This window comes from Acanthochromis polyacanthus, chromosome 20, assembly GCF_021347895.1.
Source record: "Acanthochromis polyacanthus isolate Apoly-LR-REF ecotype Palm Island chromosome 20, KAUST_Apoly_ChrSc, whole genome shotgun sequence".
NCBI classification, from domain to species: domain Eukaryota; kingdom Metazoa; phylum Chordata; class Actinopteri; family Pomacentridae; genus Acanthochromis; species Acanthochromis polyacanthus.
The window spans coordinates 3,904,780-3,927,340 of NC_067132.1; the positions used below are offsets into that span (position 1 = coordinate 3,904,780).

The window sequence follows — 22,561 nt, forward strand, 5'->3', positions numbered from 1 at the left end:
TTATGCACATGTTGGAAATGCTGATTCCAGTTCTTTTTAAAGTTTTGTATAACTAAATAATCAAAGGCATTCCATTTTGTCTTTTCCTTTTTAGTGCAGGACTTTCTATGCAGTAAACACCAGCCGACAGTGAGTTAAAATGTGACAGGAGCAAAATATTCCCAGAAACTGCTTGGGGTTCAGTTGGGTTAATGAGTCTTACTTCTAACATGTCAGTGTTATTCCATGAGTGATTATAGCGCTATGTATTTCATCTCACGGAAGTCAATTGTCTTATGGGTATATCTGTTTCATCATGTCATAGTCATCATAGTACTTTTCCTCTGATGGTTCTGATGACTTTGTCAGTCTAAATAAAAACAGTCTCATGTGAACTCGCTCATAGCTGGACAGGAAAGCCCTCAGAGAGCCACATAATAACCATATTTGGAGAACATTAAAAGAAGTTTCTAAATATTTAACACTTCGTATTTCAGGCCTCTGTGAGTGTTTGGCTGTTGTGTTTAAACTAGATACTCACAACTCCAGAACCAGCACCATCTCAGAGGCCATCTCATAGACCTGATGGAGGTTGACCACTCGGTGACTGGCTGTGGCCAGCTCAAGCACTGCAATCTCATGGATGATCTCCATCCGGCAGTCCTGTCCTTTTCGTCTCTTCCTCATGAACTTTGCGGCATACTCATTACCCGTGCATTTCTCCACACACTTCCTGACCACAGCAAACTTCCCCCTGAAAGACAAGGACACCATCAGAACTGCATACACAACAGCCAAGTTTTGTACACATTCTTACCTGAATATACAGCTTCTTACCTGTATATTCAGGTAACCTGCACTTTCTATAGACAGACATTACAAGATTCATCAAGATGTTAACCTTTAATCCAATCAAACTTGATTGAAGGCCATGCTATTACTTCTAATGAACACACCACAGATTTGTCCTCTGACTTGTTTTCTGAACATGATGTTGCCATCAATCCCTCATTGCAAAAGAAAAGCAGTGCGGTCACAACTACATGGCCTCAGCCGTCAAATATTTTAATCCATGACTTAGTTTCCTAAGCAAACTGGTGTAGGAAAACATTATTTCATTGGCTGAGAGATGAAATATTTTCCAGGAGTTTAAAACCAGCCTCTGGTCCTGGATGAGGAGAATTAACGTGTTCGAGGAAAAAGAAGAGCACAGCAAAGAACGCAGCCCAACCCTCATAACTTTTATGGCTTGGTTTTCTCCTGACTTGATCCTTGCTTGTGTTGTATCTCCTCTCAGACGTATGTCACTTTGAAAAAAAACTGTAGAATTTCAGACAAACTTTTTTTTTTATTTTCAGACAGAAAACTTGATTGCCTCCAGGTTTTACTTCCTTTCTTCACTGAATATGTACCAAGATCATTCCTTTCATCTTATTATTTTTATTTGTGTACATTTATTGTATTAAAGTTTTCAGCTGTGTTGTATCTTGATAAATACATCATTTGGGTTCAAAGTCAAACTACACCTTTTTACCCCTGCCCTGTATTAAAAATAGGTTATTTAAAAATTATTAACACTGATGTTAACTGAAATTGACCATTTTATCCTGATAGACTTTTCAGTTATATATTGCCTAGCCCAACTATGTAGACTGCAATGAGTAATCAGGCTGTGTTATAGCAACATTTATACAAGATAAGTACAAACTTATAAACAAGCAAAAGGTATTTTTGCACAATGTTACAATGTCACAGCAAAGCTGGCGTTGACTTCTTGGATATAAAATATCATCTCTTCATCATCATATCCTTTTAGACAGTATGACATTTTGCCAATCAGAGCATGAATTTTTGAGCTATGGCCATTATTTGTGCTTTGTGAAGCCACAGTGACCATTGACTACCATATTCTGATTAGTTTATCACTGGTCCGAGTAAATACTTACGTTAAATTTCAAGAAATTCATTGAAGGTGTTCTTAAGATATGATGTTCATGGGAGGGAGGCTGACAGTAGTGGAGTACGATACTGCAAGATTTAGCATCAATCTGATACCAAATTAATACAGGGATACCGATACTCCAAGCTAACTTTTTCAGTAGTCACACTTGTGAAACAGACATTGTCAGTTGGTTGCACCTACCTGGTCCCACCTGGTTACAGGAAAAACACCTCACCAGCTGAACATTTGCTTATTGACAGACACTACATTTACCGATGTTCTCTAAACGCCTCACACTGACGTACATGCTGCTCAGTGGTGATCAGACAGGTGTGAAAAAAACTATTTAGAAAAGAGTGAGATAAAGTGTCCTCATTTCAGATGTGTCCAAGATGAAAGCAATTGATTTCATCCTTTAATGTTTTCTATGACAAAAAATATTTAATTTTATTTGTTATTATTATTTGGATCGATCCGCCCACCACTTATTGACAGACAGCCTGAGTTCAACATATTTTGTGAATCAAGCTGCACGAGTTGTTGTCACCGTTTCCTGTTCTTGTTCAATCTCAACTGTCTGCTGTGGCCTAGTTTTTCAGCAGACTGAAACATGATCTCATGTGAAGACAGTGTGTGCACATGTGCCCTGGAGAGATCCTTTGAAATGCAGTTGGTGATGGAGATGACAAACGTACATCATGCCATCCCTCTGGCTAATGTTGGCAGTCAGTGCTCCAATAATCAGCAGCAGAACTCTGGCTGAGCCTTACTGATCCACTGCTCTTTCTGTTTCTTGAGTGAAGCTTGGATTTATTCCGCCTTAACACAAAGAACCACAGGAAATACAGTTTATTACAGAGAAAACCTTTTGCTGTTGCAACATGTAAACTGTCAGAATTGTGATTGTAATAAGACTTATCCTGCTTTTTACACAGGTTCTGAACAGGTGGAAGAAAGAGGAGACAGAAACATGATCTGTTAATTATGGATCTCTTTTCTTGGTCTGTGAGTACCAAAGAGAAATAGCGCTAAGTCTCAACTAATGTTAGGCTGTTTACCCATCCAGAAGTTAAATGTGGAGCAACACAGTAGGCAGCCAGTCAGGAATCTGTTGGACACAGAGCCTCTGTTCCACTTTGATTTGATTGGATGTTGGCTGCTTCTGCTGCCAACTGCATGCTGTCACAACACAGAATCAGGGCAAAATACTGTCCTGACAGCCACCGATTCATAATTTTACATGCACAAAAGGGGACGTATAATGTTTTTGTGACTTTCTGGTCTTTAAATATGAAAGTTATAAAACTTAAATTCATGTGAAAAGGTTTTAAGCCAGCTTTGAATGTCTTGTTTACAACACTATCTGTGCTTGCCCATCATACTAACATCAGATCATTTGCAGATGTCCACAGACATACGTTCCATGGCTTTTGCTGCTAAAGTTGCTGTTCAGAGTGTTGTTGCCATTGTCCAACACATACACCCCCTGTCAAAAGTTTTATGACACTGTCTCATTCAAATAAAGTAGAACCTGTCCTACAACTTTTACATGTAAAGTTTCAGGCAGACTGGAGCATGTTCAGGGCATTTACACAGCATTTGAAATTTCATGGAGAAGGATCAAAATTCCAGAGGCCGCCACGGACACGCCCTTTGACTTTGGAAAAAGATTTTAATAACTTTGGATCATTAAGGCCTCCTGTATGTACTGGCCCAATTTGAGGTGAATTGGAGTTTCCCCCTAGGAGGAGTTCGCTCTAGAAAAACATGAAAAATGGGTAAAATCTGACATTCAACGCAAAATAGCTCACTTCCTGTTGGGTTTGGAATGTGGCTGTCACTGACTTTTTTGTTCAGCCTGATGTGCTGCATATGTGTACCAAATTTGGTAGATACACCTCCTGACAAAAGTTGTAGGACAGGTTCTACTTTATTTGAATGAGACAGTGTCCTAAAACTTTTGACAGGGGGTGTATATCAGATCTGATCAAGTGTCATGCATGCACAGATGTACCTGAGAAGTTCACATTATGAGTAAAGAATAAGAAAAACAAGAGAAATCTGAATAACATTGTTTGGTTTTGTTGCTGGATGCAGGTAGAGAACATGCTGTTTCAGACAGGCTAAGGTGAAGGTTTCATAAGAGGCCAGTATGAGATAAATAATGAGTTTTTTAAACTGTGAATCATGATTATGCCAGTTATAATGACAACTAGCAGGTTATCTGATAGCAGATGTGTCTCCTCTTGTACAGGAGTGGCAGCAGGCAGAATCTCCTAGATTAAACTTTGTTCCTATGACTTGAATAAATTAAGTACTCCAACTTTTAGTCCTAAATCAGAACATTCATCATTTGGAGCAAGTCAGGAGCCTGCAGCAACTTTATAGATTTAATTAACATTTGATATAATCTGCTGTTTGTTTATATTTATTATGCACACAGCATCAGTAGCACCATCTGTCTAACTTTATGTTACTTCATTTTTAGGTTATAGCTGCAAGCTGGAAAGTTTAATTACCACTGAAAACTGTTTCTGTCTTCTCAGCCTGTGGATTTTAACAGAATCTTTTGAATTCCAGTCAATACAAATGTCACAAGCCTTTCAAAGGTTGAAAATAAACTTGGATAGATTTACTAGGAGGTTTCAAAAAGTAGATAAACAAATAAATTGCTATTTCATTCATTCATTCATATATAACTGTTTTCCTTCATTTTTAATTGATTAAAAAATGTTTATTTATTTGTTTTATTGTATTTTCAGAGGTACTTGTTCCATGATTAGAAGGAACCCATTAGTATACAATCACTACAATACTAGAGCTTCTGTAGGGTGGTTTAAGTTGTAGTTATTATGATCTGAATAACCTGACAAACTAGCAGAACAAGAATTATCCCGGCAGAAAGAAACACGTGTCCGTCACAGGGCTGACACATCGGTCTGACCTGGTAATTTATACAGTACAGTGAGATAATATTCCTGGTTGTCGATGCGATAATGGAGGAAGACAAGCATTATGACCAAGCAATGAATTCAATGCTAAGGTCACGCTGCATATACGCCTAAAATAAACTATAAGGAAGTTTCTTACAAATAATGAAATCTAAACACATAATATAAGGGTGTTTACAAGGATTTCAGTTTAATAAATAGTTTAGACTTGATAAAAATGCTAGTGAGGCCCAAAACTATGCTTTTTAAAAAGAGTGCTTTGAAGAAAGTGTCAGCAGGCATTCTGATTGCTTTCATGGCTCAGACATCAGATGCTTCTGTTTTCTTTGGCTCAAAGTTCATTTGCTTTCAGCTCCTTCGTCCAACTAGTCTACTTCACAAGCAAATAATACATACATACGCACTGTACAGATCCAGATGTTTCCATGGCTTAAACTTGAACCTGAAATGCTGTCTTTGGTCAGTGATTACTTCTATTCCTGATCTAACACTGACGGACAGTGCTTTACCTTCCCCTGTTAAAACTGTAAAACCTGTAAGAACAGTTACTCTCTTAGACAAGTGGCTTTTTCTAGCTTTAGTCTTTATTTTTTCTTTGCAATATGCGATTACTAGACTCCTAGACTTAAGGAGATCCTTGGCTCTGGAAACTAAGCTAAATGAAAATGCCAACAAAATAGTGTTTTTACAACAATGAGGAACATCATATGAACTTAACTGTCATACACCCAATACCTGAGCTAAACACATCATTTCAGAACTGCATATGCTGAATTACTTCCACGTAGCCAGACCTATTTCCACAGCATTGAGTCAGTGTTGAAGAATGGTCTGGTTACACCTCATTATCATTCTGCTACATAGGAAAAACACTTAAAAATAGTAACATTTTGGTGGAAAATTTGCATGCACAGAGGCTAATTGACATAGAAAAACAAGCAGGGCGGCCTTATTGCAGAAATCGAATCTTGGACACCATTTAAAATGCTCAGTGTGTAGACTGCTGCTAGGAGGTAGTTTTTAACATAGAGACAGCCGTGGGGGAGGAGAAATCTGTGTGACAGGAGTGACTGATAAGCTTATACCTGAATCCTACATCCAGTGGGTCAGCCTGAGCTGAATACTGGCCCTCCACTGCATATTATGCCACAAAGCAATATCTAGGTTGCCAGAGAAACATGTGCAGAGATGACTGGAAGCAAATTCTCTCTCTGTGCCACAAATTCAAATGTAGAAATGTCAAGATGAGCTGGAAAGACTGCACTGTATTTTCTGGCAATGATTTGGCATTTCCATTGCCCACTTCAAAAATGAGATTTAACAGCTTTGTAGAAGCAACACTGCATGCCAGCTATTACTGTAAAAGAAAATCTGCACGAGTTTCAATCACTGTGATATGAATTCACTGATCTATTCGGTTTGTGTTCTACAACGGAGAGAACACAGAGCAGCTCACAGAGAACTGATTTTAAAATACCTCAAAAAACACTTGATGCTTCTCGTGACTTTCACAAAGAACAGATTATAATTATTCAGCGCTATAGGGGCAGTAAAACATGAATAGTAGTTACATTTGGCTGGCCCACAGAACAAATTAGTCATCTAAGATGAGAATAACACATTATTCTGTATAAAAACATAGCTTAGAGCGAGAACAGAAGCTGTGAGATTAAAACACAATGCCAAAGTCTGTGTGGAAACCATCAAGGACTTGTATCAGAGTATAGTTTGTCATCACAAGCTGCTACGGGCCTGAAGCTCTGGACTTAGCTGCTCCATCCTCATGTGAGAGTCATGGGGCTGATGATGCTGCCGGGAGTTACACCAACACAGATTTCCTGCTGAAAAGATCAAACACCACAGCAAAGATTTGAGACCAAATTACTGATGCAACTAGCTTCTTCCCTTGTAACATTTACATAAACAGCCATTCCTTCATTTCTTAATAATTCCACCTTTAGTCAAACCACGTTACTACCTACTTTGATAATCTAGTAATTATCTGTCACCTTTTATATACAAAAAATCTAAATAAAAGTTACTGAGAAATAGGCATGGAGCACCAGTACCCCACACCGCATAACCCCAGCCTATACTGCAATTATTCCCTCACTTTATTAATCATTTAATGCACAACACAAGTCAAGACATATCCATTTTCCATTGAATATGGGTCACTTTTGGCCCATGTTGTGCATCAAAGGGTTAACATGCTAATGAAAGCTGAAAGTTATGAAGTAAACATACAGCCTTTGGAGTAAATCCAAAGTTCAATTCAAGCTAACAGGGGTTTCCCAATCATCATAAGAAGTTGTGTAATGTTCTCAGCTGCCATGGAGAGAAAACATACAGTACAGACCTGAACATGAGAGACTGTTGTCTTGTATTTGGTGACTTGTGGTGACTTGTGGTGACTTGTGGTGACTTGTGGTGAATTGTGCGTTTAGATATTGCTTCTTAATGAACACAAGTGTAATTGCGATCTTCCACAGAGAGCACTGCATTATGGAATGCTGTTAATCAAGTGTTTAATGAGTCTACTGAAACCTGAAGGAGTTTCTGAGTTTCTTCACAAAAGAAACAAATTCATGTTGAAGGAAGCATCCCCTACTCACTCTGCTGGCTGGTGACCACAACCACTGAGGAAGTGAGCTGCCTGAAGACCTCTGACCAAAGAGAAGTTTAATAAAAAGCCAAATGCTGCCACGCTGTCAAATGGCGATGTGAAGACGACAGGTTTTTACTCTAGTAACTACAAATGTTTTTGGAGAATGATACCAAGAAAAGAACGTGCCTTTTAAATGTTTTGATGAAGAACATTTTGGGATTCCACAGTATACATCCACATGAAAACTACTGCTAAACACAGGAAATGGGTCATTTTTACTTGTTTTTGGGAGTAAATATTGCTGATTAGTGATAATAATGCATTGTATATTTACTTTGCCTCAAGTTTCAACTTAGAGGTTCAATATCAGTTGAAACTGACAACATGTAGGCCGACAGAGAAAGTACTTCATGCCTGTTATCTGAAGATGATGACTGAGATATTTAAAAGAAACTCTTAATACAATATGGCATACAGCATGTTGACGCTCAGTGCAGCTTCAGATCTCTTCTCATTAGAAACCCTTTTCATAAGAGGTTGTTAAAGCTGCTATAAAACACTTTCGTGTCACAGCGACTGCTTTGAGCTTTCCTCAAATCTGACACTCAAAGAGGTCTTTCTACTCACCAGACTGAGCGGTTCTGGAATTTCCTTTTCATTTTGTCAATGCTTCATTTATTCAAACTGTGCTCATGTATGGACATTGCAGAGGATTGGATAGCGGTGGATACTGGGCCTGCTGACAGCCATTTACAAGAAAACTGTACAGCGACTGTAAAATAAGCGTCTTTGTCCTTTGTCCATCATACATTTTATGAACGTGACATCCGCAGACTGTGTTCAGTGAATATTCATAGGGACAAACCAAAAATACACTGAATTACATGAGGAAAGAATGCAGTAGTAAATTGAAGAAACGTGACAGTAAGCCGAACAAGCAGTGGAGATGAAAGTGGGAGGATGAAGAGGTTCTGGATCAAATGTAAACTTTTCATTAGTAAGGTAATAAAACCACGACAAAAGAAAATTGATAGAAAATTGAGAAAATCCATCTCAGTTTCTTCAAGACCAAGGCACCATCTTCAAATTGCTTGTTTTGTTTATGTCAGATCAAAATCCCAAAGACATTTTGTTCAGTGTCACTGATACTTCACAGACAAACTGACAACTACAAATGTTCCTAATTTTTGTTTTGACGTTGCCTTCAAAGTTTAATCTATCATCAGAATTCTAGCCAACTAATTTTGACAGTTGCTGAACTGATTCAGTCACTGTTCATTTCTGAACTAAACGTGTATCAGATGAAGGTCGGAGTGAAACGTGAGGAATTAAGAAATCTTCCAGCAGTAAGCGAGACAGAGTGCAGGGCTTTTCCTGTACCCACAAATTACCTCATTCATTTTCTAAAGCAACTGAGCTCAAAGTAGTAGAAAAAAATAAAAATAAAAAGCATTAGCATTTCAGAGCAGTCTTTGTGTTTTCAGAACCTCAATGGCTAAGATGTCAGTCCAATGACATGCCGAGACTTTAAGTCAATATCTCAGCAAGGCTGAGGAATTGTGGCAAAAGTTCGTAATTTGTTCCAAAAGTTCGTAATTTTTTTCCAGTGGTGATGACATGAAGATGTGTCTGAGTCACTGCCAGGGAACAGATTAGGTTTTCAGTCTCTCTCTGTCTAGAATGTTCCTCTCTAGATGTCATGATGTTCCATTAATGATTGTACAAGTAGAGAGCTTTCATAGATGATTAGACAAGCAAAAATCAAGAAGAAGGAGAGTGAATGGCAGACAGAAAGGGAGAGGTTCCTGTATCTGATCCATGCTTACAGAGGGCTGCAGTCGTCACATACTGATGGACTATCCACTGTAGCTGTGGACGGAATCTAACACAGTACTTGTGAAAATGATATTTTCATAAAACATTTTGCTATGAATGAATGAATGAATGAATGAATGAAGAGAAATGCCTAGGCAGCTGGAAGAAAATGTACTTTGGATTCACTGTCTAGTGCTAAGCTATGTAAGTTCACTTTTACAGCTTATTTATTGGACTTTTATTGTTTGAGGCACACTTTATGTATCTGCAGAGTGGTGGTAGCTTAGTTATTAGAAAGTTAAATGACTTTTGTTTATCCCTTGCTTTGCTTTAGCATCCCTCTGACTTGCTGTGGATTAAAGACCCCTGGAAGTCGTGTGTTTCACTTTGGGTGTGGCCATGCCTGAAAACAGCACAGAGATGCTCTTTGGTTTGGGAGTCTGTGCCTGCTCTTTAAAAACCATACTGGGCCACCACAGCTTTTCTAAAGCAGCGTCAGCACATTTCCAAAGCCAGCAGCCTCATTCACAGACTACACCCTGAAAGAGATGGCTTTTGTGCATGTGCGTGCATGCATGCGTACGTGTGCACACACAGACCAAGGCAGGGGTAATAACACAGTGACAATTAATGTTAAGAAGCAGTCTAATGGACTATGGATGGCTGTGGGAGGTGGCAGCCTAGAGCCAGGCTGCAGCACTGAGCCTGACGGTGCTCTGTGGAAAACAATACAGTGATTAGGTTTGAACACGAAACATCTAATGGAGAGCTGCAGCAGGTAGTACCAGCTGTTCAGAAGTACAAACATGACCTAGTTTAGTATGTTTACCGAGTGAAGACGTATGCAGCTCTGATATGCTTGGAGGGAAACTTTGGATTTGGGGCGAATATTCGGACACCAAAATGAATATCTGGATACCGCCGTAGCGAACAAATATTCGGATATTTGGGACATTCGGGTCCAGCCCTAATAATTTTTGATAGGAGTTTTACATACCAATATTCTCTGGAAGTGGAAGGCACAGTGAATGGCATCAATTTCTTTAATATCTGCATGTAAAGACTTGACTTTCTGGAGCATGGTCTAATTTGTCCCCTCTTGTTCCTCCATTTTCAGTCTCTGGTGGAGTCCTGCACAGGTTTTTAACTTTGTCCTGGGATTATCCATGTCAATTACAGACCATATCCTGTAGTTTCCTAGTGATTAAAATAATGCCCAGAATCGTGAGTTACAACAGTAAACATTTTATTATACTGCCTCTCTCATGCAAATTAAAAGTTTTTGCATCCACGACAAAATCGTACCTATCCACGGCTGAAGCACAGCAGCTGTCAAAAGTCGTGTCAGTGATCTTTGGGTCTGGTCATGTGAAATGTGGAGGCGGTTTACAGCCTCATAGCTGGGCTCTGTGACCGGCTGCCAGGCAGACCTGGTTGCATTTAATGAAATAAAGATTTTCTCTGGCCTGGAGCCAGACACTCACAGTATCAACAGATCTGCCACGTGCGTGCACACTAGAGTTGGGTGATCATGCTCCTACTCTTGTCAATTTATTGTCATCAACTATGCCACTAATCTCAAAGCCACAAACGTTGGTGCTGGATGACCTAAACTGAGACGCAGGTCCAAAAAAAACGAATCTGACCAGAACCAACAGTGAGTTCCTAATCCTTAGTGTCTTTTACAGTCAGCCATCAAAGGCCCACTGCAGCTAACACCATGCAACAGACAGACTGTACAGCTAAACACTACTAATGAAGTAACACCGAGATAAGTGACACATAGTTTCCATTCAGAATCACCATTATCTGACTGAAGTATGGGAATACACAACACACAACACAGATGATAATGAAACAAAGCAACCTTGGTCATGAAAGAAAGATAAGGCACAGTACAAAAAATAAATTAACACAAGTTATTAAGTTATCACATCAACTGACCAGATTAAATAGAAGATTTCTATTTTTGTGTTAATATCAATATACTCATCCATATATGATCAGTTTATATTACTATCCTTACAGCTGATATTTTCAAGTTCATTTCAAAATGAGATTCTGGTTCCAAAACACAATCTACTAGTCGCTCTGTGGGAAAAAGTAAAAAATAAAAACTCATGAAACTGTCAGCTGTCAGAAAATATAGTCAAAAATCTAACCACGGTAATAAGGATGGGCTCTTAGTTTGATACCTAGTTCTATGTGCAATCACTAAAGCTCTTCCCAGGACCATATGGGCTAATAAGTGGGGGTCCACGTCTGTCACTAAGACCCAACATGGAAAAAGCTTTGGGTATTAACCATATGGAATTCAATGATTGCCTCAACACTGTCGTAGACACTAAAGGAGCTTGGTTCTGGGCCATCTGGGACTCCCACAGCAGAGTCGTATTGAAGAGTATTACCTCAAACTCCCCCATCCTCAGCCCACCTCAACCCTCTATGTGAAAAGCAGCCAGCTAGCAGGGGTCTAACTGCAGCCTTTTAAACACACCACTTCACTGTTAGCCTTCTCAAAATAGCCAGTTTTCCAACTGGAAAAAAGAGTTTCAATATGTATCTATCTATCTATCTACACACGTGGACAAAATTGTTGGTACCCCTCAGTTAAAGAAGGAAAAACCCACAATTCTCACTGAAATCACTTGAAACTCACAAAAGTAACAATAAATAAAAATTTATTGAAAATTAAATAATCAAAATCAGCCATCACTTTTGAATTGTTGATTAACATAATTATTTAAAAACACAAACTAATGAAATAGGGCTGGACAAAAATGATGGTACCCATAACTTAATATTTTGTTGCACAACCTTTTGAGGCAATCACTGCAATTAAACGATTTCTGTATTTGTCAATGAGCGTTCTGCAGCTGTCAACAGGTATTTTGGCCCACTCCTCATGAGCAAACAGCTCCAGTTGTCTCAGGTTTGATGGGTGTCTTCTCCAAATGGCATGTTTCAGCTCCTTCCACATATGTTCAATGGGATTCAGATCTGGGCTCATAGAAGGCCACTTTAGAATAGTCCAACGCTTTTCTCTCAGCCATTCTTGGGTGTTTTTGGCTGTGTGTTTTGGATGGTTGTCCTGTTGGAAGACCCATGACCTGCGACTGAGACCAAGCTTTCTGACACTAGGCAGCACATTTCTCTCCAGAATGCCTTGATAGTCTTCAGATTTCATCGTACCTTGCACACTTTCAAGACACCCTGTGCCAGATGCAGCAAAGCAGCCCCAAAACATTACTGAGCCTCCTCCATGTTTCACCGTAGGGACAGTGTGCTTTTCTTCGTATGCTTGGTTTTTGAGTCTATGAACATAGAGTTGATGTGCCTTACCAAAAAGCTCCAGTTTGGTCTCATCTGTCCAAAGGACATTCTCCCAGAAGCTTTGTGGCTTGTCAACATGCATTTTTGCAAATTCCAGTCTGGCTTTTTTATGAGTTTTTTTCAGCAGTGGTGTCCTCCTTGGTCGTCTCCCATGAAGTCCACTTTGGCTCAAACAACGACGAATGGTGCGATCTGACACTGATGTACCTTGGCCTTGGAGTTCACCTTTAATTTCTTTGGAGGTTGCTCTGGGCTCTTTGGATACAATTCGAACGATCCGTCTCTTCAATTTGTCATCAATTTTCCTCTTGCGGCCACGTCCAGGGAGGTTGGCTACTGTCCCGTGGGTCTTGAACTTCTGAATAATATGAGCCACTGTTGTCACAGGAACTTCAAGCTGTTTAGAGATGGTCTTATAGCCTTTACCTTTAAGATGTTTGTCTATCATTTTTTTTCGGATGTCCTGGGACAATTCTCTCCTTCGCTTTCTGTTGTCCATGTTCAGTGTGGTACACACCTTTTCACCAAACAGCAGGGTGACTACTTGTCTCCCTTTAAATAGGCAGACTGACTGATTATGAGTTTGGAAACACCTGTGATGTCAATTAAATGACACACCTGAGTTAATCATGTCACTCTGGTCAAATAGTTTTGAATCTTTTATAGAGGTACCATCATTTTTGTCCAGGCCTGTTTCATTAGTTTGTTTTTTTAAATAATTATGTTAATCAACAATTCAAAAGTAATGGCTGTTTTTGATTATTTAATTTTCAATAAATTTTTATTTATTGTTACTTTTGTGAGTTTCAAGTGATTTCAGCGAGAATTGTGGGTTTTTCCTTCTTTAACTGAGGGGTACCAACAATTTTGTCCATGTGTGTAATAGGCAGGGAAGTCTGTGCTTTAGTTCACACATGCAGGGAGTTTCCCCACAGAGCAGGAATGTCAGGAGGACAACTAGACAGAGAATCCTGAGCATCAATCCATATCTAAGTCTGGAAAGCGCTCAAACGTGCACTTTATAAAGACACACTGCTAGAACGCTGAACTAACGGCAGAATGTTCTGCGTGCTTGTTCTGTGATCATGCTTAGATCCTGTTGTACAGCTCAAATTCAGACACTTAAAATGCAATATTCACTTCCAAAAGGCTCAGTGAACAATTTCAGCACCAAAATGAAAAGTTAATCATACTAGTACACCCAAAAGTTAGTTTGTAGGCCCAATGGGGTTCTTGTCCAGGTAAAAACACACAATCAAAACAAAACACCGCAGAGCAGTGCACGGGCAGACAAAAGCCAGGTTACGGCAAAGCCTTTAATCTGGAAAGGCCTCATGAATGGAATTCCATCTCTGTGTTCAGAAGGCTCAACCACACAACTGACCAGGAGTCAGTCACAGAATAAACACAAGTTGTACGGCCAAAGAACATCGACTCCTTCATGTGTTATTACGCAGATTAACCACCAGAACAATGTGCCTGCTGAAAAGTGCTGAAATCAACAGCTTCTGTGACGTTTGGCTGAAGAGAAAAAGCTGTGGTCTAAGGAGCTCTGAGAGCTCAGAAGTAGACTGGAGATTATTTCACTGTATTAGAAGAAGGTGAGCACTGATGACTGAACATGAACACAAGTCATACCTACAGCCCAATTGGAATCAGGTATTCCCTGAGCTCATCAAACTGTTGAAATGTTCTGAGGAGAACACTAAGAAAGGTTCAGAGCCTTGGAGCTCAAAGCCAGAACGACTGGAACAACATTCAACCTACTTTAGTGCTGAAGCAGTTAATTTATTTTCGACTGAAAATCAAAATTGATGAAGTGGCTGTCCAGGGGGGCAAACCAGACAGCCAGGTAAGCAGTCAATCACAGAGGGACAGACATATATGCTCACATTCACAGCTACAGGCAATTTAGAGGACCAAATAACCCAAACCCTAGACACTAAATATCATGTTTAACATCCTGATAGCTGCCAGGTCAGAATGCTTTAAAACCATATGATGACAGATGTGGTTAAACTTTCAATCTGCCCAAGGCCTGAAACCCCTCAAAGCATTTGACAGTGAAAATATCAACTACTTATCCAAACTATTACTATCAGCCAGAAAAGGGGAAGCTTATTTCCAAAACAGCCCGATCTCACGAGGATTCGTGAAACTGTCACGTAAGTTTTAGTTTCGGTTTCGTGCGCACCAACACGATTTCGTCATGTTTTTCGTGCCGCTCACCACGAAATGCGCACCAATGTATTTTAAACGGCGGACTTTTCGTGCCACCCAGAACGTATTTCAAACGAATGTGTGTATTATATTTTTAATGTAAAACCATGGCGAATCCAACGCTATATTTTGCATGACATCATCCCTAACCATAACCCTAACCATAACCATAACCCGGTGGTACACTTACCTTTTTTTTTTTTTTTTTTTTTTTTTTTTTTTTTCCCCAATTTGCATAGGAATTTCAAGAATGTCCGGCGGCCGGCGGCCGCAAACGCGATCACACAAGCAGTATACGCCGATGGACAGCTTAGATCGTCATGAATCCGCTGGTATAAACCACTTTCAGCTGTGATTACCACAGCGGGTTTCGTTGTGAGCAACACGAAAAACATTTCGTGGTGAGCGGCACGAAAAACATGACGAAATCGTGTTGGTGCGCACGAAAAAGAAACAAAAAATTTACGTAACAGTTTCACGAATCCCCGTGAGACCGTGTTGTCCAAAACCAGGAGCACCCAAAATAGCTGTCCCACTTCACAACTTCACTCCAACTTTAGTGGGTGGAAAAACATGCAGAACCAGAAATTCATCTTTGTAGCCTGATTAAAATGATCACTCTCATGACAGTAAGAACAAAAATGACCTACTTCATTGACTAATATCAGTTTCAGACCAGTAACTCTACAGCAGCCAGCTGGTGGAAAATCACCATTATTTTTATAGGCTGTATGAAACAACAGGCATGGCGCCAAATGTCTTTCCAGTACAGAAGATGGACAAGTTTGATTATGAGGTTTAAGAACCTGAAATATCAAATATATCAACTAACCTGACTGGTTTAAATGAAGCTGAGCTTAAAAGTCTTAGATGGACAGTTCACAATTCTTCAAATCTACACTACTGGTCAAAAGTTTTAGAACATCCCAATTTTTCCATTTTTTTTTAGTGAAATTCAAGTAGTTCAGCTCCAATGCACAGCTTGGAATGGTCCAAAGATCAGCGGTGAACTGCCACAGCTTAAAGAAAAAGGTAGGATTACTCAAAACTGAAAAACACTGTCCATTTTATACACGTGTACAGAATTATACAAAAAGGTCTTTATCGGGGAACAGAAATGGGTTAACAGCTTAAAGCTGTTCTGCAGTTGGAGGTTGATCAAACCTTGAAAGTTGGGGCTACCAAATTCTACAGGTGACAAACTTTTCTAGATTACTTCCAACCCCTTCTGTAGTAGTGCTGGAACACATCGTGGCACCAAACCTTCCAGAGCATTATTAACAGTATTGTACTGCAGAAAGTAGTGTGTTGCTGTAAAAATGGAGAGGAAAAGGTGATTAACAATAGAAGAGAGACAGACCATCATAACACTTTAAAATGTAGGTCTTTACACAAATAGGCTCAGAAACTGGAGGAAACTCTGACAGGAAGAGATCTGGAAGACCCAAAACCACAAGAGGACCAGAAGTCCAGTTTGTGAGAGTCAACAGCTTGGAGATAGGAGCTCACAGGACAACAGCTTCAGTCAGCTTCATAGTGGTCATAGTAAGAAGTCTGAGTTTCAACTGTGAAGAGAAGACTTGGAGCTGCAGGTTTGACAGGTGGAGTTTCAGCAGAAAGACGTCAGAATAAGAAAAAGAGGCTTTCCTGAACCATAAAACACCACCAATGGACTACTGAAGACTGGAAGAAGGTGTTATGGACTGATGGATCAACATTTTAAATCTCTGGTTTATCAGCAGGATGTTTGTAGCCGTCCAGTAGGAGAAAGGACGGTTCCTCAGTGTGGAACATCAACTGTCAAACATGGAGGAGGAAGTGTGATGGTCTGGGGCTGTTTTTCTGGATCCAGGGTCGGTTCTTGTACAGAGTGAGAGGAACCCTGAACCTAAACTACTGTCTATTTGTTCTATGCTTTAAAATCTGAATAAAATGAGACATTAACATGCATAATTTCCAATAAAAACTGGAGTGTGTCTTGAAACAACACTTACATATAATCACTGAAACAGGTTGTGTTTGCTGCTTGTGCTCACTTTGCCCTTCCAAATGCCGTATAAGCCATGGGGGCCAAAAATCCAACTCTCTTTGTTTTGTGTAAAAACGTCTTTCTTAAAATGTCATCTTAAACAAATTTGAGGCTTCAGCAGTCTGAGTCCCGGGATATCCTCCAAAGCTGCAGCCTTTCTTTTGGAAACGTCTCTCTTTGAGGTCGGTGTTTCCATTCTGATCTAAAATGGCTTGCTAAAAGGCCACCTGACTAGTCCTCTGAGACAGAGACATGTTCACCATGTTTCAGTAGGCTTCCTCACACTTTGCATGCTTAGCCTTCACCTACATTTGTCAGCCTACAAAGTTTACTGAAGGATAGCAGTGTTGACAGAAGAGCACCAGGCAGTGTCACTTTGTGTACTTCTACAGTATGCTTCATTTCAGTCAGCTATAATTATGGAGCACTTGTCTTCAGGTTCATTTCTATTACTTGAGAGTAAACAGCTCAGAGTTTTATCAAGGGGCATTGCAGACATTTGTGTTATTTTTTTTCTTGGAGCATCTGATTACAGACTGGGCAACAACTACTTCAATTATAGCTCATTTTATGATGAATTATAAAGATAAGAAAGACTGAAAACCTATTTGTACAGTCTGTTTTCCAAACAAGCAATTTGCTACGAGCACCACTGGTTTTCCAGTTGGTACGTTAGCATTGTGTACAGCTAGAGTGGTCAAGATTACACATAAATGAACAAAAAATTACACACATATGGAGTATCTAAGTGGAATCTGAGACAGCATAAAACCTGACTGACATTACATGTCAGCTTCATCTCCTACAGGCTCTATGGTGGACTCTACATGGTCAGTCCTGAGCAGCACCTTGGTCCACATGAACTTAGAATATGAACTTGTATCAGCTGATCTGTCCGCCACAATGCTGTAGATCAGAGTGGTGCTGCAGATTAATGTAACCTTTCATGTTGTTCTGTGAAAGCTAATCTCAGTCACAATGTCAGGTCATGCGGCACAAACCACACACACACACACACACACACACACAGCCTTTGTTGTGGCAGTCTAAGACTCAAATATACATAACTCTCCTGTCTAAACTCAGAGGTTATCTCTGGCTGTACCTGGGCCAACACACACAGCCACAATAATGTTATCACAGAGCTGACTCTCACCAACAACGTCCCTCTCGTCGTTCTGTGGTTCACTAGTCATGGCAACACAATATTCTAATCAAAAGGGGATTGGCCTTGTGACTTTGTTAGAACCTAAATCCCAGATCCTACAGGACGGAGGGCATTTCCTCTAATGAATCACCTCCAAGAAATCCTGTGAAACATTAGCTGCTCACATCTGCCAGATCTCTGCAATGAAACTATGGACTTCCAGAGTGCTAAAGACAGACACACCAGTGTGTTTTATTTGCCTGCAAATGAATATGTCGTGGAGAAATCCTCATATTCAGTTATATAGTATTATTAAAGGTAATATCTGATCAGTAACAGGGTTGCTTTTAAATCCAGATATAAGTCAATACGTGTATATTTTATATTTCAATGCATCTAATGGATAAACAGTGAAGATAAACAGTGAAGATAAAGCAGCTCTGCCTGGTCAGAACTATTTCAGAGTAACTGTACTAAAAAATCCCAAACATCTCTGAATCAGTCAGGTTTCGTCTCACTGTCCTGCCAGGTGAACAAGAACTAGTTCCCCCGTCTACACTGCGGAAACATTACCTTCACTGGTAGTTCTACGGCAAAACAAACAAACAAACAAACAAACAACAACAACAACAAAAAGCACTTAAGGGCAAAATTCTACCAACACATCCGCAGGTATCTGTTCAGTCTTACCGTCCGAGCTCCTTGCCGGGGATAATGGTGTAGTGGTCCACGAAGGGCTCGTTGTTGATGGTGGTTCTGATTTCGGACAACAAGCCGCCGCTGCCGCCTCGGTCCTGGCTCGGCTCGCCCACCGGACCGTGGTGGTGTCGGGTCCGGCTCCTGGAGTCCCCGGCGCGTGGGCATTCGGGGATCATGGCGTCGTCTAATTAGAGGTTCGCTAGCTAAAAGTAACTTTCACAAACTGTCTGCACACTTATATTTAACGCGGCAGCTGGCTGAGCGGAGACATTAAACAATAATAAAAAAAGAAACATTCGTGTGACAGAAAACTATCACCGCCCGGCAGCCTAAGAGTTCAGAGCTCTCGCTAAGACCGGTGAGCGGCTCATTTTGATGAACTTCTTCGCTCCGCTCTCCGTCCGTCTGCAGCTTCACTGACACTTCATTGGGCTTTCCGTTCCCATGGCAGCGGGTGTTGATTGACAGGACGGCTGGCCAATGGGATGCAGCGGGAGGGACATTTATGTGGGAAAGATCATAGACCAGTGGTCGGCAACTGGCGGCCCGTGGGCCAAAATTGGCCCATCAGGAATAATATCTGGCCCACCAGATTATTTGAAAATTTGATTTGGCACGGAGCCAAGCCAGTCCGTCACCGCAACACGAAACTCGCGTGGTCGGCTGCTGTCGGACACGGTTGTACGGTTGGCCCGCTGTTCGATTGTTTACAAACATTTTGTCCCGAAGCCACATCTACTTGCCGACCGCTGCCCTAAACAGTGCCATTAACCGTGGCATCTCTGCTGGCATCTCCAGAGGTCACTGGAAATGCCGCTGCGGCAGTGGCATCTCGCCCAAACAGTGGCATTAACCGTGGCACGGCAGCGGTGCCACAAAAAGTGTCACTGCTAGCTGCCAGTGCCACAAATCGGTCTTGCCCCTACTGAGCTCCGCTGCTCGCGGTATCGCCCCCCGCTCGCGGAATCGGAGCGCACCCCCTCGCAGGTTGGCCCGCTGTTCGATTGTTTACAAACATTGTTTACAAACATACAGTCTATGACCCCTGTCATAGACTGACCCCTGTCATAGACTGTATATATAGAAAGATCGTAGCATCATTCTGTGACACGTTCCTGAAATTATTGCAAACAAACAAACAAACAAACAAAAAGATTCTTAAACCACAGAACATATTTTACTATTTCGTCATGTGAAGATAAAATGTATGGACTTCGAAGGGAAGGAAATTTTCATGATGGGAAAATATACTACAATTAAAGCCATTAATAATCAGAAACATTGAGGACGTTTTCATTCCAGGAGTGTTTTTAAATGACATTTGTGATGATAGCGGGGACAGAGCAAACAAGCTGCTGCTGCTGTGAAGCACTAAATCATAGCTCCTGTCTGCTGCAGCAACCATCATGTCAAAGGAGTTCATTTTCTTCTTGGAAAAATAAAACATAAATACAAAATCTGTTGTTAATGATATCCTTATCACACTGTGGTTAAAATGCTTTTCTTTGTGTACCATTTTTGAATGTGAAGAAATCTTGTATGATTTGGAGAATAAATTCCGAACTGAGAATATTGTTAAGTTTACTTTTTATTTATTTATTTATTCTGTCTAACTGAGAATTGATTGTATAAACAACTAACCCCACCTTTTAAAAACACAGTTTTACTCTTTAATCATATATTACATGATTTTGTATTCTAATTTTTAATTTTTTAATTTATTTACTCTTATTTACAGCAGATATATATTCTATCCTTTCATTTGTTCTTTCCCATAATGCAGTAGATAATGCCATGATTAAGGCATCAAATTGAAAATAAGGTTCATGTCATATAAAATCTGCTGTTGTCCAAGAGTGCTTTTCAAAATGGACTCTGAAAACAACTAAAAAATGATACAAGTCGACTACAAAGGCAAAGAAAATAATAATGATCCAGATGCTCCTGGTAACCTCACATATTTAACAACACTTTATACAGTGTAGTTTAATGCTCAATCAGTCAGACTGGTTTCTTTTTACTCTCTGTGTTGGTGACACTTTTATTTCCTAAAATATACTACAGTTTATAAAGAGGTTTGTTTTGGTGATTGAATTGATGTGACGAAGAAATTAAACAAAATAAAATGACAGCAGAGAAAACACAAAGAGGAACAGAACGAAGACAAAGACAAACAAGCGCACACACAAACACACACACACACACACACTCACACACACACACACACACACACACACACACACACACACACACTCACACACTCACACACACACACACACACACACACACACACACACACACACACACACACCACACACACACACACACACACACACACACACCACCACCACCACCAACAACAACAACAACAACAATAACAAAGAAACACAAATCAGCTACAAATAAGACAAAAACTATCAACAAAGACATGTAAAAAAATACTACAAGAACACATAGAACACATCCACTATGAGATCCATCCGTCATCATCTCATCATGGGGGCTGGAGTCTCTCCCAGCTGACTGAGGGCGAAGGCAGGGTTCACCTGGACAGGTAACAGTCTATCACAGGACTACACATACAGACACACAATCACACTCACATTCACACCTACAGACAGTTTAGAATCACCAGTTAACCTCAGCATGTTTGTGGACTGTGGGAGGAAGCTGGAGAACCTGGAGAAAAGCCACACATGTACAGGAGAACATGGAGACTCCATGCAGGAAGATCCCAGGAAGGCCGGGATGCTAACCGGGGATCTTCTAGCTGCAAGGCGACAGTTCTAACTACCACTGCGCTGCCCCACAACTAAGAGATATGAAAGGAATAGAAAGAAACATTAAACACTCCAGCCAGCATGTCCACTCATTTCAATCATCTTGCAGGAGAAGTGGAGGAGCTTCGGTAGTTTCCTGCTGTAGAGATGTGACCCGACCCAGTATTTAAATATGTCAGTATTTAAATGCGTCATTCCACAAATGATAGTTAAGATGGATCCCTGTCTGGAGTGAAGTCATATATGTCAGTGAGACGGTATCTGTACTTCATGTTTTATTTTACACTTTATTACAGTTTAATTGGATTCAGTGGATGACAGCTAAACGACCTTGTGATGATTCCTTTAGTCCAAGATCAAAAATGACCTATTTTAACAACATAATAGGTTATATATAATAGGAGGTTAACATTATCTTAATGTCTTCTCCAGTCTGTAGGAAGTGGGTGTCATTCATGGGACCCGTGGGCCAAAACTGGTCCTCCAGAGGGTCCAATCCGGCCCATGGGGCAACTTTGTAAGGAGCTAAAATGACAGAGGAAACGTTCACTACAAAATTTAAAATAATAAAACTAGAAATTTATAATCATTTCTAGATCATAACAAGTTGTTTTGATCATAAAGTGAAATACTAGATTGTTCATTGTGTTTGCATTTTGTCTCATTTGTGTTTTTTTGTCTATTTTTTGTCACTTTATAACATTTTTGTCTAATTTTTTGTCTCTGTTGTTTATTCCATGTCATTTGTCTCATTTTTATCATTTTGTTTTTCATTTTTGTAATATTTTGTCTTGTCTCTGAGTTTTGTCATTTGTCTCATGCTTTTGTCCGATGGTTTCTTGCTTTTGTCGTTTTATATTTCCTTTTTGTCTGGCTTGTGTTTTTGTCATTTTGTTTTGCTTTATTCATTGTTTTGTGTTGTTTTTGTCGTTTTGTTTCTCATTTTGGTTGTTTCATAGTTCCTTCTTGTCTCACTTATGTTTTTGTTGTCTATTTTTTGTCGCTTTGTTCCTTTTTTGTCACGCTTGTGTAAATTTTTTGTCACTTTGTAACTTTTT

At 40.0% G+C, this 22,561-nt stretch overlaps 1 protein-coding gene across 2 annotated transcripts in view; it reads right to left on the reverse strand.

The window, feature by feature from the left end:
• stk17a (serine/threonine kinase 17a) overlaps nt 1–19,145 on the reverse strand; it is a 39,369-nt gene extending 20,224 nt beyond the window's left edge. For both annotated transcript variants that reach the window (XM_051940507.1, XM_051940506.1), the window contains exons 1-2: nt 18,715–19,145; nt 521–733 (exon numbers count right to left, since the gene is read on the reverse strand). In XM_051940507.1, the coding sequence (XP_051796467.1) occupies nt 521–733; nt 18,715–18,899 (398 nt within the window). In that variant the 5' untranslated portion in view covers nt 18,900–19,145. The remainder of the gene's footprint in view (nt 1–520; nt 734–18,714) is intronic.
• Between the last annotated feature and the right edge of the window lie 3,416 nt (nt 19,146–22,561).